General features: G+C 46.7%; 1 protein-coding gene across 1 annotated transcript in view; it reads right to left on the minus strand.

The window, feature by feature from the left end:
* Positions 1-27,586, minus strand: part of LOC134892612 (baculoviral IAP repeat-containing protein 1-like) — a 177,773-nt gene that overhangs the window by 32,273 nt on the left and 117,914 nt on the right. The window contains exon 7 of the mRNA XM_063913627.1: positions 22,742-22,912. Within this exon, the coding sequence (XP_063769697.1) occupies positions 22,742-22,912 (171 nt within the window). The remainder of the gene's footprint in view (positions 1-22,741; positions 22,913-27,586) is intronic.

Genomic DNA, 27,586 nt, shown 5'->3' on the forward strand with positions numbered 1-27,586 from the left:
AAAAATGAAAGTGTTAAATGGACAACTATTAACCCATGCAAGTCGCACCCCTTGTTAAACTTTCCTCAGGAACACCAACAAGAAAGTGAGCCCAGCACAATGTCGGAGCCTTTTCCAGCAGCCATCACACAAGACATCCAGGTGGATGCGACCAAATCGGTAAAGACTGTAATCAAACCCCCTAACGGAGGGTCAGGTGAGGTCGTGTCCACAGGTACGTATGGTATTATACATCACGCACAAACAAATGTACCTCATATCGTGGAATCAATTCAGAATGACGTTACTGGACTTAATCCTGTCAGGGTAATTGCAGTACCTAATGGGAAAACTGACTCTTCAGGAGTCACTCCTGTCAGGAACATCGCCATGTACTGCCCCTTTTAAGAACAATTCTGTCTGAATTTCCTGATCCCAGGAAAGACTTAGTTGCTTGTCAAAAATACATTAGAGTGCTAGTAAACACTGCAGAGCCAAATAACAAAGATTGGAGGACAGTTTTGAGGGCATGTTTACCCCCCGATGTTGATTCATTGAAATTTATCGCTGATTGTAAGCTAGATGAGGAAGTACCACTAACAGACAAGTATAACCAAGATAATGTAAAAAGAATCAATCTACAGTTGAAAGAATATTTTCCTGCAGTAGTAAAGTGGAATAAAATCTTTACAATAAAACAAAAAGAAGGTGAATCCGCATCAGAGTATTTTCACCGGGCTCTGCAGGATATGGCTAGGTACACTGGTATAGATGACATTGAAACTAACGTACACCACAGAGAGGTAGCTGTGTCTGTATTAATGGACAGCTTAAAAGACACACTAAAAATTAGGGTACAAACCTCTATACCTCATTGGAGAGGTATCTCGGTGGCTGCATTAAGAGAGTCCGCTATCGAGCATGACCAAAATATCCAAAGAACCAGGGAAGCACAGGGAGAGCGGTTGATGGTACTGAGCATCCAAGCACTAGAGGAGGCATCAAGTCGACCGGAACCCCAGGCCCCTAGCACATGGAGAAAGCCAAGGATTTGTTATCATTGTAGAAGAGAAGGGCATTATGCCAGCAACTGTAATAACCCACATAAAGTCAGACCCCCTAGACCAAGAAATGAGCAAAATTATAACACACACAATTATAATCTGGGATCTTTTAGGAAGAATTTTGGGCCACACCCATGATATGTAGTCAGGAAAGGTGATCATTAGGACTGATGGTAAGCCTGAGGTAACGGTTAATAAATTGGGAGGTCATTCACTGAAGACACAGGAATGACAAGGTGAAACGTTGTAAATGTATTTGTGAAAAATGTTTTTTTTCTCTCTCTCTCCCCATCTCTGACGATTATTAGTAAGGACTCAAACATTGCATATCCGCTTGGTCTTTGCAGAAGTCTACCAAACCCCAGCATGACCTATCCGCATCAATGTATCCTGGCCAGATACAGACAGTGGAGTAATGCAGGTGCTGGTGGGGAGGGACTGCGCAAGGAAACCATTGGACATGTAGATATGACAGCCTGATGATCTGACAATGTTTAAAAAAAAAATGTTCGAAAAATGTTTTTTTTCTCTTTTCCTATTGCTGGTTATTGTTGATTTATGTAATATATATATATGCATATGAATTGTTCTCTCTCTTTTTTTTTATTTTCCTCTCTTCTCACTCATGTTTTCATGGTTTAAAGATGGTATGTCATACATCAGCTAGACAAATGGTAATGCAAGATTTTTGCTCCTTACAGAAAGATCGCTGGTTTGGAAGAAATATTGCATCACCGGAATGTTCGTTTGGAAGACTGAGAGACAGCACCTTTGAGATGACAGCAGAAAAAGAAGAACAACAAGACTAGAGAACTTAATTATCGTAACAAGTTTCTCTCCCCCTCAAACTGTTTTTCTGTACCCCATTACAAATTTCTTCTTTTCTCCTCCTGTAAGATGGACTTGCCACAAGAGACTGTGATATGGATTTTCCTGTTGACCATGACGTTGACCAGAGCAGTCTGTTCCGGCGAGAGTACCATGGAGGTCGAGAGAGGTTCTGGAATGGGTTCTGATGACAGAGATGGAGGCGTAGTTTTCCGAGAATAACATAATCAACAAGCAAAGGCGAGTATCAGAAAACGATCCGATAGCATTGACCATAGAAGGAATTGTGAAGGATTGTTAGCTGAAGAAAACTGTATCTGTAGGCTCTGTGACAATGTAGTTGAGGATGGATGCATCAAGAAATGCCAATCCAGTTTTAATATCCACATGGACCGGCATCCCTTGAGTGACTATCACTCCTTAGTGGGTAGTGTGCTAAATCAAACAGATTGTTGGGTATGCTCTCAAGTACCTCAAGGTCATAGCAAATCAGGACTAGTACCATTTCCTTTAACGATAGAGGAGGTACTTGAGCTAAGTGGTGGGAGGCCGGTGGACAGGAGGTTTAATATCTCCAGTCCTCCTAGTTTGAAGCTCCACCAATATCATGTGGATAGATCCCTCATATGTTTTAACATTTCCAATCCCCGAAAGCCGGGAAATTGGGAAGTGTCATGGAGTAACCAAACCATGACCTTTTCATATAGAGCAGATAGAATGCCGACAGATACAGAGCTTATACGCCACATAGCCAGTAGAGAAAAATCTTTCCGATATAGGTATACCCTAGGAAGTAGGATTACGAGAGTTGGAGAGGTATCACCAGGATACTGCGCACATATCGTACAAACTGATACATGTACTAAACAAATGGGAGAATTAGGGGTAGGAGATTTCACATGGAGGATGTGTAATATGGTTATGTCTTACTCCGTCCCATATGTTCTCCCCGATGATGCATATTTCATATGCGGGAGGAAGGCGTATAAGTGGCTTGCCCCAAACTCTGAAGGATTGTGTTATATTGGAAAAGTATTGCCTGAAGTAATGACTGTATCACATGCCAAAATGAAAGATATACACCGTGTTGCCCAAGCTCCTTATACTCACACCCATTACGAGCACGTAGTTAAACGGCACCTGATAGAAAGAACAGAGCATCCGGCCTCTGACATGATCCATGAATCCACCGGGATTCAGTTTCTAATCGCGTTAGACATCACTCGCACCGCCAGAGGAGTGTTGAATTATAAATACATATCTGCGCTCGCAAATTTGTTAGACAATATCACAGAAATGTATGATGACACGTTTAGGTATACTGGAAGAGAACTTCAAGCTTATAAAACAGAACTGGTTCAGCATAGAATGATTCTCAATTATCTCACGGCAGTGACAGGTGGCTATTGTGTCACACTGGCAACGCAGTACGGCGTGAAATGTTGCACATATATTACAAATAGTACCGAGGACCCGGTCGAGGTCATAGACCAAAAGATGGACGATATTCTCCAACTGAAGTGGGAATTTCGCAGGAGACACAATCTCACTCTTGCTGCTGTAGGTAATGAGCTGACTGGTTGGGTGTCATGGTTGAACCCGCGAAATTGGTTCTCTGGTTTAGGAGAATGGGCTCAAGGAGTCATAATGGATGTTGGGAAGTTTCTCCTATGTATCTTAGGTGTTATCATAACGATTGGCTTGATATTTAGATGCGGTCAGGCTTTAACGAAGTGTAAACGAAGTACCAGGGTGATGAGTTTAAGGAGTGAGGAAATTGTAATTCCAATGGATTTGATTTATGACCCAAATGTAGAAACAATGATGTGATGAAAATGCGATTTCTACGGTCCGTTTCTTTCACCTGTTTTTCCGTTTTCCTCCGAGGTAAAAAGACCCACTTGGACGAGGAATTTGATGAGCCGATATACAGACAACAGATGGATTAAAGAAGAAGTTTTGACAACCTTATACACAGATTTTTGATGAACTATGCCATAGATCCCCAGTTTCCCTAGAAATTTTAAAATTACGCTAGCCCAACACTTTTGTAAATCTATGGACATTGACAAAGTTTTTGCTCGCACCTTATGGGCAAAAGCACAAAGAAGACTGCAATCAACAGACACCGAACAAGACCTCAACCGACAAATGTACATTAACCTGACATAGAATACCACTGCATTTACCGTAATTATGTCTTTTCTTCATCTCTACAACCTTCAGGTAATTACACACATAGTCGATAGGGAATACAGGCACAGATATCAGCAATCACATATTCCCCCATTCATGTATCATCAACTAAAATGTGCTCCCCATTTTGTTACAACCACAGCCGAAAAGAGCTCGGTAAAGTTTGACAGCCCATCCACAGACCCGTACCACGGGATAAGAAGGAATTCAAATGTATACTTCGCAATACCTCGAAGCTTGATGTACAACACGTACGGCACGATGATACACGACCCCCCCAAACATGGATTCATACACACATGCTTCCGCTATCTCACTAGGTCATACCCTCTTCACACCTTCTCCTCTCTCCTCCCTTACCCAACCATGGAAATGTATTAACCCCTGACATATATTTTTCTCTTTTTGAAATGTTTTAGAAGGTGGCAGTTATTGTTGACTGCCAAAGGGTGGACTGTCAAAGTCAGAAAAATATCTCTATGCACACTACCATATTTGCACCTCATACAGGTCCGTGCTGCGCATGCGTACACTCTCCCGTGCGTGCGCATACTCGCTGTCGCGTGCACCCGCAGGCGCACGATGTGCGCATTTACGGTAGAGTTTATGTGATCATAGCGTGCGACTCAATCGTTACATATTTTCACTATATAATGTATTTTGTAGATCATGGTCCCTTTGATAGATTCTGAAAGTTTAGTTAATGTAGCATGTTCCTGGACAGAGAGATCCCTCTTTGTATTGTACGAAGGGTCCAACAGGGGTCATACAGTGATGTTTAGTATCCATCGGAAGAGTATTTAATTAGCAATATTCCGGTGTTGGTTTGGAGCGGATTAATCGCTCGTGCGAATAGTTATGGACATAAGAAGTTTATGTCCATTTACTATTATTTGCACTTACTTATCCATGCGGCGGGAAACCTAGTTTCCCACCCACCTGAGCAGTTGGAAATTGTCACAGCCCACCTGTATGAATCAACCTATGACCTTTTGTTATAATGCGAGGAGGAATTCCTGTGTCCAATGAACAATGAGATTGTAGGGACCATTGAATTGTATTGTGTGTGGGGCATAAATAGACAAGCCGATCACATCCAGCTCACTCTTCAACGGTTCTCATTGCTGATAATCGGGAGCTGGATGTCCAGAGGCGCATGCGATCGTTCCCCTTTGTGCGTAAGTTTTCTCCGCAATCATATTGATCTTACTGTTATTGTGAGCCATTTCTCTCTCTCTCTCTCTTCTCCTCTTTCTCTCTTATTTTTCCCTTAAAACGTAATTGTATTGTATTGTATTTCCCGTGTAGTTATCTGGTTAGTTAGTCTATGTTATATTGTAGTGTATGACTTGTATTGTATTAATTCTTTTGCAAGTATAACATTCATAATATATATATAAGGCGTTGGACCCTAAGCACGGTATCTGTGTATTTCTTATAGTGTTAAGTATTCTCAGAGCGTCGGTGACGCTCGAACAGCTTTTAAGTTAATAAGGTTATACTGTGCTGCATTTACACTCTATCACTACACTAAGGTCTTACTGCATAATACACTGTTTATGGTTTAGATATAAAGGTTTAACATTGTGAGCGTCAGCGCCGCTGGTGATCTCCTCGTGGTCCCGAGCGTCCGCTACGCTATAGCGAATCATTACGTTAGTCGGCAGCCAATAGCGTGCCTGCCTGTGATCTCTTGGCCGTGAGCGAACGTGACGCTTGAGCGTCTCGACTACGGCTAAGCGATTGTTACGCAACGTGCGTACCCTTACGGTACTCCATACGTAAATAGCGTACGGTGTTCTTAGACCTCAAAAAGGGTATTATATAAGATAAATATTTAGCTTTATCACCAGGCTGACCGGTCTCCGGCGTGTGACTGAACACAGTCACAGTGCCGGTGACAGGAGCCAGGGGGAAAAGCCAGTCCGGAGTCTCTCTTCTTTGATTTTATCCTCCAAAACTGTCTAAAGCTTCCAATAAGGCATACATCCTATAAGTGCATTAATTCATATACAGACCAGCGGGACGCCGCAGTCTGGATTTTAAACAAACAGACTTTTTTTCTTCTTCCCTTTTTTTCAAACAACATCCCCAAGAGGTACTGTGCCCCTGGACATTCAGTTTATTACTTAATTAAACCCAGCACAGCACAGCATGCTCAATATGCTCAGTTTGGACAATTTATTATAACAGAGTTTCAGAACTTCGTTACTAACAACTTATATTGCAATATAATAAATGTTAATTGTGCAACGTATTCAAACAGTGCATTATTTGTTTATACATATATATACATTGTTAACTAGAAATCGGGGTTGAGCGCAGTGTAAACACACATTTGGACATTAACAGAAAAGAGAATTAAGCATTTTGGTTGTTGGGTTTTTTTGTGTGTGTGTTTTTTTTGGGGGGTGGTTTAAGGAGTTAAATGGACATTAGTGAAATGATTGAATAAACAGGTAAGTCTGGAGTCTGTTGAAGGATTCTAGAGTGGAAGCCTCGAGAGCTCAAGTGTTTGACCAGATCTGGCAGATGTAGCTTGTTGAGATCAGTGTATTCTTTCCCTTTGCTTTTAGAGTTTGACTTGTAATCAGTATTTGTTCTGGGAATATTTAAATGGACAAAAACAAGACCATCGCCTTCCCTGTGCTGGGAACTGATAGGGTGATATGGTCCTGGTGACTCCTTGTTGCATACAATTTAGCGGTCACCAAAGGGGGGAAGGGAAGACGTCATATTATCGACAGTAACTATGTTGGCATATTCACTGTCGACACAGTGACTGCCAACTAAAGTTATGTATCAAGGGTGATGAATGATTGATCAGTACTTATGCTGAATATCCGTATCACAATCGTCATAGTTTTCCAGCTAGTATTGGTAATAAACATGTTCTAAATCACAGAATGCACAGAATTGGTTACAATATACTAAGCATATGAACCAGATTCAATTAGCAGCACTAATTATCACTCAGGGATAATCAGTGCAGGGTTGTAGCCCCTGACTCTTCTGCCAGGAGCAATTCAATTACAAATCCTTTTCCTTCCATGGTAAATCCTTAGCTAATGCACGTTAAACCATAGATTCCAGGATAAGTGCCCGGAGCTATGGGTTAATGTATTTGAGGCACCCGTGATAAGGGCAGAAAGCCTTACTTACCACAGATTTCTTTTCAAGCCTTTAAGAGAAATCTGCATCAAGTGCAGCCTGAGGGCTTAATGCCAGTGGTGGGATTCAAATAAACAACAGGTTCTATGTCCTAATGACCATTTTAAGTATACCAAAAGATAAACCGAAAGGGTAGTTTAATAATTCATGCATTTAATACTCAAATAAGAACAATAAAAGTGGTACACAAAACTAGATTATGTTATAAGAAAGAGTTTTAAAATATTAAATAATACCTGACACATTACAATTTCAAACTACAGCCTTAACTTAAGTCTGCAACATGAGGGTCCTGCAGCTGCTGCTGCACTTTATACAATATTGTTTGTTACCCTGGATGTGATCTTCCTAGATTTTGCAAAAGCCTTCAATTCAGTTCCTCACAGGAGACTGATGATCAAATTAAAGGAGATTGGCCTAGGAAAAACTATTTGCACATGGATAAGCAACTGGTTGGATAGCAGGGTACAGCGAGTAGTGGTCAATGGGAAGGCCTCAACCTGGTCCCCAGTAGTCAGTGGAATACCACAAGGGTCCGTACTTGGACCACTACTGTTCAACATATTTATCAATGACCTAGAAATAGGCCTAGAAAGCACAGTGTCAATCTTTGCAGATGATACTAAACTGTGTAAGGTAATTAATTCAGAATTGGATGTGGAGTCCTTGCAGAATGATCTAAACTTGAACGCTGGGCGTCTAAATGGAAAATGAGGTTCAATACAGACAAATGCAAGGTTTTGCATTTCGGGACTAAAAACAAACTTGCATTCTACATATTAAATGGGGAACGCCTAGGGGAAACAGAGTTGTAAAAAGATTTGGGGGTATTCATTGATAATAGGCTTAATAACCGTACACAATGTCAAAACGCAGTAAAGAAGGCAAGTAAGGTGCTAGCGTACATAAAAAGGGGAATTGAGACAAGGGACACGGATGTAATCATGCCGCTGGATAAGGCATTGGTACGTCCGCACCTGGAATATTGTGTTCAGTTTTGGTCACCATTGTATAAAGAAGACATCAGTGAACTCGAAAGTGTTCAAAGGCGAGCTACTAAATTGATTAAAGGCCTAGAAGGACTGGACTATAAGGAAAGACTTACTAGGCTGAATATGTATACACTAGACAAGCCCCATTTTCACTGCCCACACCCCTTTGTGGCATATGGACACACCCATTTTTTGCCACGCGCGCACACCGTACCGCTAGGATGTTTTTTTCTACTTGCACCACTGGGGGTTAGCAATGCTCCTGATACCCATAGTTATTGCAGTAATGTTCAGGCAGCTAGCGGGTGCGTGCATATACACACACCTGTGACTATTAGCATATCAATGGATACTGGCTGCTTTATTTTTAGACTGCAATTTAGATTTCAGTTTGAACACACCTGTGACGACGCTGCCGGCCAATTCCACAAATATGCCAATTTGAGAACTGCCACATGCGACGTACGGGGTCACTTTTGACACACGGGATTACTTAAATACTTTCAGCTGTCACCAGCAAAGACTTTTCAACGTATTACGGACGCTGCAGGCGTCTTTATCTTTACCTGTCACACACACACTGCAATACTTAGAAAAATAGGTAGGCGTGAGCCATACACAGGCTTCGAGTTCATAAGAACAACAGAAATCAGAACTAAAATTAGGATTTTAATTTCAAGAATACTTCAGAGCTTTGGTTACAAAGATTATTAGGAATATTTTAAAAACACACACAGAATAAAGCAATCTCAATAAATGAAAAGGAAATAAAAACCTACAGAAACCCTAATTCACTTACGCAAACGAATATTGGATATTTCTGGCGTGGGGGACTTCACAGGATAACTCAGGTCATCTCCAGCATACTAGCTGTGTCCACAAAAGTCACAACATCTATTTTCATGAGAGGGACAGATATAGTCTCCAGCTTCATCAGGCCCCCTCCCTTGGGATTTTTAACCACTTCTGTGCTGGACTACATCTACACCAGGTTTTACATACTTGGTGCTTGGCAACAGCCAAGGGGGGAGGTAAGGGGTGTACTATATGAATCTCTTTCAAAGAAAGTGAGGTTTATGACATTAGCCAGGAAACAGGATCCCTGGTCTGTTTACAGCTCCTCTGTTGACACAACAACAAATTGGCCTTATCAGCCCTCAATGTCCAGAGCTTGCAAATCTCTGCTTTTGATGTAGAAATGTCATTCCCCTTTACAATGGTCCAGTCAGGCACATGTCATCTCAAACTTTATGGTCTGTGTTAGGTTCCTGGTGCTCAGAACAAGGGAGATGTTATGAAGCGAGTCCAGAGCACCAGGACGTAATGCTGGGAAAGGGGAATGGAAAGGGAATAGCCCCTGGCGCCCTATCTCCGTTGTCTCACCCGTGCTGTCAGTACACTCTTGCGAGACTATGGTTGCTTGAGCCCATGGCAGCCGCGTTTGAAGGGCGGATTACGTCTGCCCAACTTCGATGCCCCCTCAGGTCTTAATGAGAGACAAAGAGTGAACCGAGACAGGGTGATAACAAGGGGCCCTCTGACTAAACAACAAGGCCAGGGGCTACTAACAAACCTAAAACCAAAGTATGTGCGGCTTGCCGCCAAAGGAAAAGAACAACAAAGGAAATGCTGACCACACGCCGACACAATACTTTTGTGTACCGGCGGTGACAGCATAAGCAGAACCCTCTGCAAAACACCAGTGACAGAAATAATAAGGGAATACAGCGGCCTAGGCCGACGGACGCGGCCGTGCCGCTACTCACGGAACCGGTACGAATACTGGCAAACGGACAGGAACTCCCAATGCTGCTGACACAGACTCTCAGAACTGGAGGACAGGCAGAATCCCAAACGACAGACCGGTGGACACCAAGAAGCCAGAAACTTGCACAGGCAAAGGTACTGGACCTCAGGACAGGAACGCCTCACGGCAGGACACGGGATCAGACGTAGGAATCGACACAGGGACTGACACAGGAATCGACACAGGAAGCTCAGGAACCAAGCTCAGAACTCAAGCAGACTGAAAACCCAGAAATATCACCAGCATCTGTGAATTGCAAACAGCCAGCATATAACAGAGAGGCCTAATTAATAATCCCATGCAGCTGCCTTGTTGCATGATTCCAAACTGACCAGATGCAATTAGCAGCCAGGTGAGGCTGAACACAAGGGAACAAGCTGCAATTACACAGACTCACCAGCGGCAGCAGACAAGAGTATTCTAAAACAGAGCAACAGGAAATCCTGGCATGCAAGACAACTTTATAACATAAAATAGGAATGAACCACTACCTGTGGTTCATAACAGTATCCCCTCCTTAAGGGTGAGCTCCGAGCACCCCATGACACCCACGGGGAACATAAACAGAAGTATAACATGAAATACAGAACAAAACTGCAAAACAGGAATGAGCCACAGCCGTGGCTCATAACATTACCCCCCCCCCTTGAGGAGGGGTCAAAAGACCCCAAAATTCAGACTATCCAGAACAAGGGATACAAAAAAAAAACCTGACACACTGGTCTAACAGACAAGAAAACAAAAAAAAAAAACAAGTTGTAGCAACAACTTGTAACAGTGCCCTCCCCTTGATGGTGGCCACTGGACACAAGACAAGGAAAAAAAAAAATCTCTTTTTTTTATCAAGGCAAGAGTCAAAAATTATTTCTTTTTCTTCTTCTTCTTTTTACAAAGCTCTTTAGGTCTGACCAAGGTAATTCCCCAAACATTGTCTGAACTGATGGTACCACCCAGCAAGGCTGCGTTCAAATCAGAGACAGGTCTCTTACCCTTGGGAGCTGAACTTTCTGGTAAAGTACTATTATTAGAAGAAGTCAAAAAAGCACATCCTGCAGTCAAAACAACGGGCTGGGACTCTTGTGCAGAGTTTACAGTATTTGGTGGACTCTCAGCAGACAAGACGGGTGACTTAAAGGAACCTGAACCAATTTCTTTGGAACCGTATCTTTTAACAATTGCATCACAGAATGCTAGGGGATCCTGAAGAATGGGATCTTCAGCTTTCATTAGACTGGTCGCCCACTCAGAAGGCTCTCCTCTAAAAGAATAAATCAGATAGAGCCCAAGGTTTTCTGAAGTGATGCCCAGAAATGGTCTAGACAACATAATAGTGTAATAGTGTTTGAAAAGCGCCAGAAATTGGGAGAAGTCCCCATCAAAGGTTATGGATGTTGAGATATCAGAGTCAGGATCTGTTTCCTTCTCATCTGACTGACTGGAGTGCTTTGCTAGGACCTGGTCACTATTGACCTTACTCGAGGCTGAGACTCTCTGAACCCCACCCGGGGCAGTGACTTTCTGAACCCCACCCGGGGCAGTGACTTTCTGAACCCCACCCGGGGCAGTGACTTCCTGAACCCCACTGGGGCAGTGGCCTCCGGGAACCCCGCTGGGGCAGTGGCCTCCGGGAACCCCGCTGGGGCAGTGGCCTCCGGGAACCCCGCTGGGGCAGTGGCCTCCGAGAATCCCGCTGGGGCAGTGGCCTCCAGGAACCCCGCTGGGGCCAGCACCTCGGATTCTTTTACTGGGACCGGGCCGTTGGCCTCCCTGACTGGGATCGGGCCATCGGCCTCCCTCTCTGAGTCGATAATTATCGAAAGTTCTCCCGGGACTATGACTTCCGGGACTTTTGCTGAAGCAATAACGTTCAGATCCTCCACTAATGCTATGCTTCTTAAGTTCTTTCCTGGGGAAGCGACTTCTAGACCCTTCTTTGGGGCTGCGTCTCTCGAGACCCCACTTGGGGATATTACTTCAAAGATCCCTTCTGGGGTTTTGCTTCTCGAGTTCCCTTCAAGAACTATGGTTTTAGAGACCCTTTCTTGGGTTGCGCTTTTCAAGTCCCTACCTGGGGTGACAGCTTCTGAGACCCCTTCCGGTATGGACACCTGAACTATAATATTTGATGTCCCTCTATAAGCTAGGGCATCGGGTACCGCCCCAGCACTCTGGGCATCGGGTACCGCTCCAGCACTCTGGGCATCGGGTACCGCTCCAGCACTCTGGGCATCGGGTACCGCTCCAGCACTCTGGGCATCGGGTACCGCTCCAGCACTCTGGGCATCGGGTACCGCTCCAGCACTCTGGGCATCGGGTACCGCTCCAGCACTCTGGGCATCGGGTACCGCTCCAGCACTCTGGGCATCGGGTACCGCTCCAGCACTCTGGGCATCGGGTACCGCTCCAGCACTCTGGGCATCGGGTACCGCTCCAGCACTCTGGGCATCGGGCACCGCTCCAGCACTCTGGGCATCGGGCACCGCTCCAGGACCCTGGGCATCGGGCACCGCTCCAGGACCCTGGGCATCGGGCACCGCTCCAGGACCCTGGGCATCGGGCACCGCTCCAGGACCCTGGGCTACGGGCACCGCTCCAGGACCCTGGGCTACGGGCACCGCTCCAGGACCCTGGGCTACGGGCACCGCTCCAGGGGCTTGCAACTCCGCTTCCACAGGAACCTCAAGAGAGGAGAAAAACATTCTTTTTTGATTCCTGAATCTATAATGGGGCTCCCTTGCCCAAGGACCCCAATTATAGGACAGAGAGCTTTTTAGTGTGGGTTGTGTGACAAGTACCTCTGCCACAGTAGAGACAGGAGTAGGTCTTGTATCCTGACTCAACTTGGCCAGAGGGCAAGACTCGTCACCACACTTTGGCTTGCGCAACTCACAGGTCTGCAGATAGTGGCCTAAACCCCCACAATATAGGCACAAGTTTAAGTTTCTGCGACGCAGACGCTCCTCTTCTGAGAGCCTGGGCCGCAGAAAACTTTTAAATCTTTTCTCTTCAATTAAACCAGAGGATTCTCTTGTCACCATACTGTGAACAAGAGTCTCTTTAGAGATAGACGTACTCTCAACGACTTCTGGCAAGATGAGCAAGATTTTAGTCAGTAGGTTTTGCAGTTGCTTTAGGGATTGCTGCAAAACTTCTAGTCGCTCTGGTCTCAAAGCACTGAATACAGAGTTCAGGGCTGCGAGAGATGCCTGCAGGGCTTGCATAGTAGACATAGGAGGATTTAAAACTAGACAAGACAAGACAAGGCAAGGCAAGGCAAGACAAGGCAAGACTAAATTTTGCTAAACAAAACAAGACTTTTTTTTTTTTTTTAAACACCGGACTGGATTCTAAACACCGGACTGGATTCTAAACACCGGACTGGATTCTAAACACTGGACTGGATTCTAACACTGGACTGGATTCTAAACACCGAATTCTAGAAAGGACTGGATTCTAAACACCGGATTGGATTCTGCACACTGAATTCTAGACAGGACTGGATTCTAGACTAGACACTGGACTGGGCCAAAAAAGAAAAAAGTTTTATTTCTTTTTTGTGGTATGGCTGGTGATAATGTTAGGTTCCTGGTGCTCAGAACAAGGGAGATGTTATGAAGCGAGTCCAGAGCACCAGGACGTAATGCTGGGAAAGGGGAATGGAAAGGGAATAGCCCCTGGCGCCCTATCTCCGTTGTCTCACCCGTGCTGTCAGTACACTCTTGTGAGACTATGGTTGCTTGAGCCCATGGCAGCCGCGTTTGAAGGGCGGATTACGTCTGCCCAACTTCGATGCCCCCTCAGGTCTTAATGAGAGACAAAGAGTGAACCGAGACAGGGTGATAACAAGGGGCCCTCTGACTAAACAACAAGGCCAGGGGCTACTAACAAACCTAAAACCAAAGTATGTGCGGCTTGCCGCCAAAGGAAAAGAACAACAAAGGAAATGCTGACCACACGCCGACACAATACTTTTGTGTACCGGCGGTGACAGCATAAGCAGAACCCTCTGCAAAACACCAGTGACAGAAATAATAAGGGAATACAGCGGCCTAGGCCGACGGACGCGGCCGTGCCGCTACTCACGGAACCGGTACGAATACTGGCAAACGGACAGGAACTCCCAATGCTGCTGACACAGACTCTCAGAACTGGAGGACAGGCAGAATCCCAAACGACAGACCGGTGGACACCAAGAAGCCAGAAACTTGCACAGGCAAAGGTACTGGACCTCAGGACAGGAACGCCTCACGGCAGGACATGGGATCAGACGTAGGAATCGACACAGGGACTGACACAGGAATCGACACAGGAAGCTCAGGAACCAAGCTCAGAACTCAAGCAGACTGAAAACCCAGAAATATCACCAGCATCTGTGAATTGCAAACAGCCAGCATATAACAGAGAGGCCTAATTAATAATCCCATGCAGCTGCCTTGTTGCATGATTCCAAACTGACCAGATGCAATTAGCAGCCAGGTGAGGCTGAACACAAGGGAACAAGCTGCAATTACACAGACTCACCAGAGGCAGCAGACAAGAGTATTCTAAAACAGAGCAACAGGAAATCCTGGCATGCAAGACAACTTTATAACATAAAATAGGAATGAACCACTACCTGTGGTTCATAACAGTATCCCCTCCTTAAGGGTGAGCTCCGAGCACCCCATGACACCCACGGGGAACATAAACAGAAGTATAACATGAAATACAGAACAAAACTGCAAAACAGGAATGAGCCACAGCCGTGGCTCATAACATTACCCCCCCCTTGAGGAGGGGTCAAAAGACCCCAAAATTCAGACTATCCAGAACAAGGGATACAAAAAAAAAAACCTGACACACTGGTCTAACAGACAAGAAAACAAAAAAAAAAAACAAGTTGTAGCAACAACTTGTAACAGTGCCCTCCCCTTGATGGTGGCCACTGGACACAAGACAAGGAAAAAAAAAAATCTCTTTTTTTTTAATCAAGGCAAGAGTCAAAAATTATTTCTTTTTCTTCTTCTTCTTTTTACAAAGCTCTTTAGGTCTGACCAAGGTAATTCCCCAAACATTGTCTGAACTGATGGTACCACCCAGCAAGGCTGCGTTCAAATCAGAGACAGGTCTCTTACCCTTGGGAGCTGAACTTTCTGGTAAAGTACTATTATTAGAAGAAGTCAAAAAAGCACATCCTGCAGTCAAAACAACGGGCTGGGACTCTTGTGCAGAGTTTACAGTATTTGGTGGACTCTCAGCAGACAAGACGGGTGACTTAAAGGAACCTGAACCAATTTCTTTGGAACCGTATCTTTTAACAATTGCATCACAGAATGCTAGGGGATCCTGAAGAATGGGATCTTCAGCTTTCATTAGACTGGTCGCCCACTCAGAAGGCTCTCCTCTAAAAGAATAAATCAGATAGAGCCCAAGGTTTTCTGAAGTGATGCCCAGAAATGGTCTAGACAACATAATAGTGTAATAGTGTTTGAAAAGCGCCAGAAATTGGGAGAAGTCCCCATCAAAGGTTATGGATGTTGAGATATCAGAGTCAGGATCTGTTTCCTTCTCATCTGACTGACTGGAGTGCTTTGCTAGGACCTGGTCACTATTGACCTTACTCGAGGCTGAGACTCTCTGAACCCCACCCGGGGCAGTGACTTTCTGAACCCCACCCGGGGCAGTGACTTTCTGAACCCCACCCGGGGCAGTGACTTTCTGAACCCCACCCGGGGCAGTGGCCTCCGGGAACCCCGCTGGGGCAGTGGCCTCCGGGAACCCCGCTGGGGCAGTGGCCTCCGGGAACCCCGCTGGGGCAGTGGCCTCCGGGAACCCCGCTGGGGCAGTGGCCTCCGGGAACCCCGCTGGGGCAGTGGCCTCCGAGAATCCCGCTGGGGCAGTGGCCTCCAGGAACCCCGCTGGGGCCAGCACCTCGGATTCTTTTACTGGGACCGGGCCGTTGGCCTCCCTGACTGGGATCGGGCCATCGGCCTCCCTCTCTGAGTCGATAATTATCGAAAGTTCTCCCGGGACTATGACTTCCGGGACTTTTGCTGAAGCAATAACGTTCAGATCCTCCACTAATGCTATGCTTCTTAAGTTCTTTCCTGGGGAAGCGACTTCTAGACCCTTCTTTGGGGCTGCGTCTCTCGAGACCCCACTTGGGGATATTACTTCAAAGATCCCTTCTGGGGTTTTGCTTCTCGAGTTCCCTTCAAGAACTATGGTTTTAGAGACCCTTTCTTGGGTTGCGCTTTTCAAGTCCCTACCTGGGGTGACAGCTTCTGAGACCCCTTCCGGTATGGACACCTGAACTATAATATTTGATGTCCCTCTATAAGCTAGGGCATCGGGTACCGCTCCAGCACTCTGGGCATCGGGTACCGCTCCAGCACTCTGGGCATCGGGTACCGCTCCAGCACTCTGGGCATCGGGTACCGCTCCAGCACTCTGGGCATCGGGTACCGCTCCAGCACTCTGGGCATCGGGTACCGCTCCAGCACTCTGGGCATCGGGTACCGCTCCAGCACTCTGGGCATCGGGTACCGCTCCAGCACTCTGGGCATCGGGCACCGCTCCAGCACTCTGGGCATCGGGCACCGCTCCAGCACTCTGGGCATCGGGCACCGCTCCAGCACTCTGGGCATCGGGCACCGCTCCAGCACTCTGGGCATCGGGCACCGCTCCAGCACTCTGGGCATCGGGCACCGCTCCAGGACCCTGGGCATCGGGCACCGCTCCAGGACCCTGGGCTACGGGCACCACTCCAGGACCCTGGGCTACGGGCACCACTCCAGGGGCTTGCAACTCCGCTTCCACAGGAACCTCAAGAGAGGAGAAAAACATTCTTTTTTGATTCCTGAATCTATAATGGGGCTCCCTTGCCCAAGGACCCCAATTATAGGACAGAGAGCTTTTTAGTGTGGGTTGTGTGACAAGTACCTCTGCCACAGTAGAGACAGGAGTAGGTCTTGTATCCTGACTCAACTTGGCCAGAGGGCAAGACTCGTCACCACACTTTGGCTTGCGCAACTCACAGGTCTGCAGATAGTGGCCTAAACCCCCACAATATAGGCACAAGTTTAAGTTTCTGCGACGCAGACGCTCCTCTTCTGAGAGCCTGGGCCGCAGAAAACTTTTAAATCTTTTCTCTTCAATTAAACCAGAGGATTCTCTTGTCACCATACTGTGAACAAGAGTCTCTTTAGAGATAGACGTACTCTCAACGACTTCTGGCAAGATGAGCAAGATTTTAGTCAGTAGGTTTTGCAGTTGCTTTAGGGATTGCTGCAAAACTTCTAGTCGCTCTGGTCTCAAAGCACTGAATACAGAGTTCAGGGCTGCGAGAGATGCCTGCAGGGCTTGCATAGTAGACATAGGAGGATTTAAAACTAGACAAGACAAGACAAGGCAAGGCAAGGCAAGACAAGGCAAGACTAAATTTTGCTAAACAAAACAAGACTTTTTTTTTTTTTTTTTTAAACACCGGACTGGATTCTAAACACCGGACTGGATTCTAAACACCGGACTGGATTCTAAACACTGGACTGGATTCTAAACACTGGACTGGATTCTAAACACTGGACTGGATTCTAAACACCGGACTGGATTCTAAACACCGGATTCTAGACAAGACTGGATTCTAACACTGGACTGGATTCTAAACACCGAATTCTAGAAAGGACTGGATTCTAAACACCGGATTGGATTCTGCACACTGAATTCTAGACAGGACTGGATTCTAGACTAGACACTGGACTGGGCCAAAAAAGAAAAAAGTTTTATTTCTTTTTTTGTGGTATGGCTGGTGATAATGTTAGGTTCCTGGTGCTCAGAACAAGGGAGATGTTATGAAGCAAGTCCAGAGCACCAGGACGTAATGCTGGGAAAGGGGAATGGAAAGGGAATAGCCCCTGGCGCCCTATCTCCGTTGTCTCACCCGTGCTGTCAGTACACTCTTGCGAGACTATGGTTGCTTGAGCCCATGGCAGCCGCGTTTGAAGGGCGGATTACGTCTGCCCAACTTCGATGCCCCCTCAGGTCTTAATGAGAGACAAAGAGTGAACCGAGACAGGGTGATAACAAGGGGCCCTCTGACTAAACAACAAGGCCAGGGGCTAATAACAAACCTAAAACCAAAGTATGTGCGGCTTGCCGCCAAAGGAAAAGAACAACAAAGGAAATGCTGACCACACGCCGACACAATACTTTTGTGTACCGGCGGTGACAGCATAAGCAGAACCCTCTGCAAAACACCAGTGACAGAAATAATAAGGGAATACAGCGGCCTAGGCCGACGGACGCGGCCGTGCCGCTACTCACGGAACCGGTACGAATACTGGCAAACGGACAGGAACTCCCAATGCTGCTGACACAGACTCTCAGAACTGGAGGACAGGCAGAATCCCAAACGACAGACCGGTGGACACCAAGAAGCCAGAAACTTGCACAGGCAAAGGTACTGGACCTCAGGACAGGAACGCCTCACGGCAGGACACGGGATCAGACGTAGGAATCGACACAGGGACTGACACAGGAATCGACACAGGAAGCTCAGGAACCAAGCTCAGAACTCAAGCAGACTGAAAACCCAGAAATATCACCAGCATCTGTGAATTGCAAACAGCCAGCATATAACAGAGAGGCCTAATTAATAATCCCATGCAGCTGCCTTGTTGCATGATTCCAAACTGACCAGATGCAATTAGCAGCCAGGTGAGGCTGAACACAAGGGAACAAGCTGCAATTACACAGACTCACCAGCGGCAGCAGACAAGAGTATTCTAAAACAGAGCAACAGGAAATCCTGGCATGCAAGACAACTTTATAACATAAAATAGGAATGAACCACTACCTGTGGTTCATAACAGTATCCCCTCCTTAAGGGTGAGCTCCGAGCACCCCATGACACCCACGGGGAACATAAACAGAAGTATAACATGAAATACAGAACAAAACTGCAAAACAGGAATGAGCCACAGCCGTGGCTCATAACAGTCTGCAGATCTCCCCCAGCCTGGCCTATTGGGGTCAAATGCAGGATATTGCCTGTCAGCCATGTTGTCACATCTCGGCTGAAAAGAATACAAAATTATATATATATACAGTCACTTGAAAACACCTTAGATCACATATAATTTGTGATTCTCCTTTCTGTATTTAAATATGACTCGTACCCCGGCAAATGGTGCACAAGGGCCGGTGACCCACGTCACCGACTCATTGCTGCGCTACTGACCACTTGTTCACCTTGCCGTGATAAACCATCTGTATTAGTGTGTTGAGAACCCTTTCTGTGCTGGATGGTAAAGGTATACTGCTGCAAGGTGAGACTCCATCTCAGGGGTTTCCTATTGTCTCCAGACAATCTATTAAGTTTACTCTGACCGACATCAGACACATTTTTACACATTTGATTCACATGATCCCCTGGTACTTTCAACTCTACATGGGTGAATATATTACCAACGGGAGTACTCTCATGATTAATGCTCACGGTGGGACAGGTGACTATGTTCTTCTCCCACATAATCTCACCTTGTGCCCTTTCCTGATATGGTGGCCTGCCCCTCACCCACGTGGGCCCTGAGGTCGGGGCATCTTTCCCTACAGGATGCTCTTGACAGGTTTCCCTGCACGTCATTTGAGGTGTACCTGGGACATTGGGATCCTCACCTAAATGTCCCTTTCTGAGATAAAGTCTTCCTGATGTATCTCCCCTGCCTGTCTGACTGATCTGTGTCCTTACAGATGCTAAGTCAGGATCAGCTCGTTGCCCTTCCTTGGTATAGTGGGCAAATATGTGTTTTGTGATGGAACACACTCTTTCGTACACGGTGCTCCCTGTGTTGCTATCTCTGCTGTTAGTGTATGTGTTATAGCTGCGTCACAGCTACGGCCTTTGTCACTCTGCCCCATCTCCACAAGACTGGGGTCGCCCACCTCCATACACAACCTCTGTTAATAACCACTGTATACTTCTACACTCCTGTTACCTACACCTGGAGAGAGAGAGTAACAGGTTCCTTTCCTGGCTCAGCCTCAGGAGAAGGTTGATAGGCCCTCGCCCTCAGAGGTTCTGCAGCTTCTGACTGTGGCCCACCCCTCCCTGGCTGCTCTCTGTCAGGACAGAGGGAGGTTTGCATGGCAGGAATTGCATCACACTCCTGTCCAAACCTTTTGTTCATCTGATCACCTGGCACTTGTAGATGGGGATTCTCATTCTGATTAAACACAATTTCACACTTTTTACATACATCAGTGCCTATGTCAGGCACAGCCATTCCTGGCACTGATAAGTTTTCTACTTTCATTGCTAAGTGTAAAGGAGACAGTCTCTTATCAGCAGAAACACTTTTTGATTCCTTTCCAAGGGTTAATGTGCAGCCCTTCTGCATTGCCCTCTGCTGGGTACCTATAGCTAGGTCACACCTCACATCAGGCACATCTTTATACAGTGTGTCCACATCATTCCCAGGTGTCTGTAACTCGGTGGGTCTAGTGGTACCACAATGGGGAGAAATTTCCTCTTTAACACATACCGGGGAAAATACACCTAGACACTTCTCCCAAACAATTTCTTCCTGCCCTTGTGCTGTATTGGGACTAGCTCTCTGTTCAGCCTGGAGAAGTAAGTTTTCCACTGAAGCCTCAGTATATGGAAATCCCTGCTGGGGGGTCTGCATGCAAGAGCAGTACAGGAAGGGGGGTCTGAGAAGGAGGGACGGCAACATGTGTCTCTCCCTTCTCCTCAGCTGTTGGCACAGCCCCCTTCTCTGACACAACCCTGGTACCTAACATGCTGGCAGCACCCCCGACAGACACATTATTTCCTACATTGATACATGCATCATCAGAAGTACTGGTAACACGGATACAAGACAATACATCATCCTCATTGACTCCCTTCCCGAGGCCAGTATCTGAGCTTGCAACTTTCGTAGGGAGGGAGGGGGGCGGCGGGGGATCTCTGGCTTTTGAGTCACCCTCCCCACTGGCAGGTGTTAAATCACAGCTTTTCTGTGCTGCTGCACTGCGTGTCATTACTGCTACCCCAGGCGTGGTATTACATACAGTATTCAACACAGTATTATCATCAATACAAGGAATCATTGCCCTTCTTTTATACATAGACGTTTGCCTGTTTTTAGGGCCCCTCAGTACCTGCAAATCAATTTGAACATTTTCCTCAACACCTGGATTCCCTGTACTCCCCTGACACATAAACATTTGCATTTCATCGTGGTCACGCTCTACCTGCAAATCAACCTGAGCTGTCTCAACAATACAGGGAGTAATTTCTTTGTCCCTACACATAGACATTGGCATGTTATCCGGATCACCCGGGACCTGAGGGAGATTGGTGATAGCAAGAAAAGCTGGCAACGTTGCAGCATCAGTAATGACATCACCATCATTCATGTAGGTGGAGTGCGTTTGCCCCAAACCAGTTTCAAGTACCTCACTCTTAGGCAGGTTGGGTAGCACACATATGGGAACAGGGTCCCCTATCCCCACCTTGTGGTAAGATGCCTGTGAACAGACAGGGTTACATCCTATCACGTTAATCAGGGTGGCACGGGACACATTGTTGCATAGAGCCTTCAACCCAACTACTGATACAGGTGGAACATAATCTGCTAACTGCACCCCACACAACTGTATATCAGGGCATGCACTTTCTGACAGAATAGATTCAGCCATGTGTAATGACAAAGAGTTATTTTCTAGTACACACAGGTTGGTAACATTCTCAGCATCACATACATTGGCATTAATGTTGTGCGGATCAGCAGGGGTTCCCGGAGGAAAAGAAGGGTTAGTTCCTGCCGCAATACAGTTCATTTCACTGGTATTATCACAAGTCTCTAGCACAGTAGAGAATGCAAAATGTTCACGGGATGCAGGCATTTGAACCCCGCGCCTGGGCTGGACTCTGGCCGGCTGGCAGTGGGGAAAGTAGGTTGCGGTGTGAGCAGGGGGAGGCTGGAGCTGCAGCTCCAGCCTCCCCATTGGTTACCACATGGACTTATTGTTAAAGCCGCGGCGGATCCTAGTGCCTGCCGGCTCTTTTATCAAATACGACTGACGGAAATAGCAGTAGTGCTGCTGCTGTTCTCCTTTTGAAAAAAAGAAGTCATCAGAAACGACAGGGGGGCATGGGCTCTAGTGCCCCCCCCCCCTCCTTCCTGGATCTGCCTATGGTAGTACTGTACACATGGTAGTAGTGTACATAACGTAGTACTGTATATAACACTTTGTGTGCTACTGCGGACCTTTTTTGATACCTAGCAATAAAGAATAATAATAATACCTTCCACCACCCAGATCAACAAATCATCCTATAAAATAAAAGGCTAACGCTGCTCTATGGGGAGAATTTAAGTATTTTGCATGCCGGCGGCCACTAGATGGTGCCCATTGGAGCAATTCATGTGTTGCTCCGTTCAGGCGCACACACCTGCCGGTGCTGACATTACTGTTATGTTTTTCCCGTTTGGCGGGCTGATAACTTGTATGAAATAAGGAAGAACCCAAGTATGCCACACCCATTTCACACAAGCTTACACCCATTACTAGTTTTCATTTAAGTTTGTGACCGTAGTCTATCCTGTGAAATTCTACCATTTATTATTATTCAAATTCAAATAAGTCATGTTTTACAGCAAAAAGTTTTTTTTTTTTTTTTTAAATAAGTGGTAATGGTTGCTTTTCTTATGACTTACCAAATTTTACTGATCCACTGTTAAAACCTGTGCATCCGAAGGCAATCTTTTTCATTCTGCCAAGTCTTTCAAATTCATCCGGCATGTGGTCTACCACCTCAGGATTTTGTAGCAAATAGATAGTTATTTCACTTAAGCAAGGAAAGTTGTGTATGCCACGAATCAGCCGTTCTAAAAAGAAGGGGAAACCATTATAATGAATACTGACAGAATACAGGATGCTTGCCTACTTTTTTTTTCTTGCAATACAGTATATGTTTTATTAAGTTTTGTACAAACTTATAGCCAGTGGCGGAACTAGCGAGCGGTGGGCCCAGGTTCGACAAAATGCTTCGGCCCCCCCTCCTCATCCCATCCAAGTCCACCCCCTCACCCCAGGAGAGGATCTGGTGAGGGGGACCTGCTCAGGGCCAGGGAAATAGATACCTAGCAACAGTGCCGTAACTAGACATTTTAGCGCTGTTTGCAACGGCGTTGTAGCCCCCCCTATGCAAAACAGGGGCAGTGCGCGCCGTAGGCGCGCGCAAAAAATATAGGGGCATGGCTTCATGGGGAAGGGGTGTGGCCACAAAATAATACCAATTCATATAACGGTGCACAGTAGTCTCCATTATTCAAATTACGCTACACAGTAGCACCACTACACCAAGTAGAGCCCCTTTAACGCATTACGGTGGACAGATTCCCCTTTTTAGACATCACGGCAGACAGCGTCCCCTTTTACACATTACGGCAGACAGTGTCCCGTTTTTACACATTACGGCAGACGGCGTCCCCTTTTTTACAGATTACGGCAGACGGCGTCCCCTTTTTACACATTACGGCAGACAGCGTCCCATTTTTACACATTACGGCAGACAGTCCCCCTTTTTACACATTATGGCAGACAGCGTCCCCTTTTTACACATTATGGCAGACAGCGTCCTTTTTTTACACACTACATAGAAACATAGAATTTGACGGCAGATAAGAACCACTTGGCCCATCTAGTCTGCCCATAAACTACGGCAGAGTGTCCCCTTTTTACACATTACGGCAGACAGCGTCCCTTTTTTACACATAACGGCAGACAGTGTCCCGTTTTTACACATTATGGCAGACGGCGTCCCCTTTTTTACACATTACGTCCGACGGCGTCCCCTTTTTACACATTACGGCAGCTAGCGCCCCCTTTTTACACATTACGGCAGACAGCGTTACCTTTTTACACATAACGTCAGACAGCGTCCCGTTTTTACACATTACGGCAGACAGCGCCCCCTTTTTACACATTACGGCAGACAGCGTTACCTTTTTACACATAACGGGCAGACAGTGTCCTCTTTTTACACATTACGGCAGACAGCGTCCCTTTTTACACATTACGGCAGACAGTGCCCCCTTTTTACACATTACGGCAGACAGCACCCCCTTTTACACATTACGGCAGACAGCACCCCCTTTTACACATTACGGCAGACAGCGTTACCTTTTTACTCATAACGGCAGACAGCATCCCGTTTTTACACATTACGGCAGACAGCGTCCCCTTTTTACACATTACGGCAGACAGCGTCCCTTTTTACACATTACGGCAGACAGCGTCCCTTTTTACACATTACGGCAGACAGCGTCCCCGTTTTTACACATTACGGCAGACAGAGTCCCCTTTTTTACACATTATGGTAGACAGTCCCCCTTTTTACACATAACGGCAGACAGCGTCCCCTTTTTACACATTACGGCAAACAGATAGATAGATAGATAGATAGATAGATAGATACTGACGACGATTGAAATTAAATCGAAACGTTGCACTATACAGGGACTGGACCTGTCATTATAGGTTAAGACCGGGAGTGCCGCTGATGCCACTATCTGTGTGTATATATATATATATATATATATATCTCCCAAATGAACACTTCAAATCCAAACTCAGCTACAGTGAAGGAAAAGGAGTCCTGAACTTTATAGAGAGGGCACATTTATTGCTGCAGAGGAGGGAGTCCCGTTGATGCAGAGAGAGTCAGTCCCAAAACAAAATGCACAGTATAATAGGGGCCAGTACAAGGAGATAAGATTGTATGCTGCAGGAGTAGGGGACCATTATCCATTCAGACAGGAAACAGCATCAAGAGGGCCGCCCGCAGTCTCCTTTGTAGCGCCAGTCCCTCACGTAGTGGCGCTCAACCTGTTCACCCCTCGGACTCCAGTGATGTTACCTGCGGAACAGGGAGCCGGGAGAAAGCAGGAGGTAGGGACTTCAAGATGGTGCATCCAGGAACAGGTGAGTGGAGCTCCGTTTCGGGGATGGCTCATATTCACAGGGCAGATGCGGCGGGCAGCAGCTGGAGGGACACCCGTTCGGGAGCCGCAGATCATGAAGCCAGCGGACCTGGTGAGGCAGGCGTCTGGCAATTGTTTCCTCCCCCCCCCCCCCCGGCCCGTTATTTTTCTCACAGGCAGTCACAGTGGTCCGCCCAATCTGGCCTCAGCGCCCATAGGCAGCTGCCTAATGGAAGCGCTGGCTCTGGCTGCGGCTCCCTCCTCCTCCTCTCCCCCCCCCTCGTGGCTGCTGCGTCCCTGCTGCTCCTCTTCTCGGTGGGCGGCGGTGGCCCGCAGCACACAGCGGCATGTAATGAGTCAGTTTGACTCATTACATGCCGTGCTAGCTTTGGGCCCCTTGACGGTGGCGGGCCCCAGTGCAAGGCACTGCTTGCACTGGCGGTAGTTCCGTCACTGCTTATAGCCACAAACAGACTATCCAGTGTGATTTAAAAAATAAGATTTTACTTACCGATAAATCTATTTCTCATAGTCCGTAGTGGATGCTGGGGACTCCGTCAGGACCATGGGGAATAGCGGCTCCGCAGGAGACAGGGCACAAAAGCAAGCTTTTAGGATCACATGGTGTGTACTGGCTCCTCCCCCTATGACCCCCCTCCAAGCCTCAGTTAGGTACTGTGCCCGGACGAGCGTACACAATAAGGAAGGATCTTGAATCCCGGGTAAGACTCATACCAGCCACACCAATCACACCGTACAACTTGTGATTTGAACCCAGTTAACAGTATGATAACAATGAAGTAGCCTCTAAAAAAGATGGCTCACAACAATAATAACCCGATTTTTTTGTAACAATAACTATGTACAAGTAATGCAGACAATCCGCACTTGGGATGGGCGCCCAGCATCCACTACGGACTATGAGAAATAGATTTATCGGTAAGTAAAATCTTATTTTCTCTAACGTCCTAGTGGATGCTGGGGACTCCGTCAGGACCATGGGGATTATACCAAAGCTCCCAAACGGGCGGGAGAGTGCGGATGACTCTGCTGCACCGAATGAGAGAACTCCAGGTCCTCCTCAGCCAGGGTATCAAATTTGTAGAATTTAGCAAACGTGTTTGCCCCTGACCAAGTAGCTGCTCGGCAAAGTTGTAAAGCCGAGACCCCTCGGGCAGCCGCCCAAGATGAGCCCACCTTCCTTGTGGAATGGGCATTTACATATTTTGGCTGTGGCAGGCCTGCCACAGAATGTGCAAGCTGAATTGTACTACAAATCCAACGAGCAATAGTCTGCTTAGAAGCAGGAGCACCCAGCTTTTTGGGTGCCTACAATATAAACAGCAAGTCAGACTTTCTGACTCCAGCCGTCCTGGAATTATATATATATATATATATATATATATATATTTTCAGGGCCCTGACAACGTCTAGCAACTTGGAGTCCTCCAAGTCCCTAGTAGCCGCAGGCACCACAATAGGTTGTTTCAGGTGAAACGCTGACACCACCTTAGGAAGAAACTGGGGACGAGTCCGCAGTTCTGCCCTGTCCGAATGGAAAATCAAATATGGGCTTTTGTAAGACAAAGCCGCCAATTTTGACAATCGCCTGGCCGAGGCCAGGGCCAACAGCATGGTCACTTTCCATGTGAGATATTTCAAATCCACAGATTTGAGTGGTTCAAACCAATATGATTTGAGGAATCCCAACACTACGTTGAGATCCCACGGTGCCACTGGAGGCACACAAGGGCTGTATATGCAATACTCCCTTGACAAACGTCTGGACTTCAGGAACTGAAGCCAATTCTTTTTGGAAGAAAATCTATAGGGCCGAAACTTGAACCTTAATGGACCCCAATTTGAGGCTCATAGACACTCCTGTTTGCAGGAAGTGCAGAAATCGACCTAGTTGAAATTTTTTCGTGGGGCCTTCCTGGCCTCACCCACGCAACATATTTTTACCACATGTGGTGATAACGTTGTGCGGTCACCTCCTTCCTGGCTTTGACCAGGGTAGGTATGACCTCTTCTGGAATGCCTTTTCCCTTAGGATCCGGCGTTCAAACCGCCATGCCGTCAAACGCAGTCGCGGTAAGTCTTGGAACAGACAAGGTCCCTGCTGGAGCAGGTCCTTTCTTAAAGGCCGATGCCACGGTTCCTCTTGGAACAGACATGGTACTTGCTGAAAGCAAATCCCTTCTTAGCTCCCGAGGCCATTAGTCCTCTGTGAGCATCTCTTGAAGTTCCGGTTACCAAGTCCCTCTTGGCCAATCCGGAGCCACGAGTATAGTTCTTACTCCTCTATGTCTTTTAATTCTCAATACCTTGGTTATGAGAAGCAGAGGAGGGAACACATACACCGACTGTTACACCCACGGTGTTACCAGGACGTCCACAGCTATCGCCTGAAGGTCTCGTGACCTGGCGCAATACCTGTCCCATTTTTTGTTCGGGCGGGACGCCATCATGTCCACCTTTGGTCTTTCCCAACGGTTCCCAATCATGCGGAAAACTTCCCGATGAAGTTCCCACTCTCCCGGGTGGAGGTCGTGCCTGCTGAGGAAGTCTGCTTCC

Source organism: Pseudophryne corroboree, chromosome 1 (assembly GCF_028390025.1).
Source record: "Pseudophryne corroboree isolate aPseCor3 chromosome 1, aPseCor3.hap2, whole genome shotgun sequence".
In the NCBI taxonomy this organism is placed as follows: Eukaryota; Metazoa; Chordata; class Amphibia; order Anura; family Myobatrachidae; genus Pseudophryne; species Pseudophryne corroboree.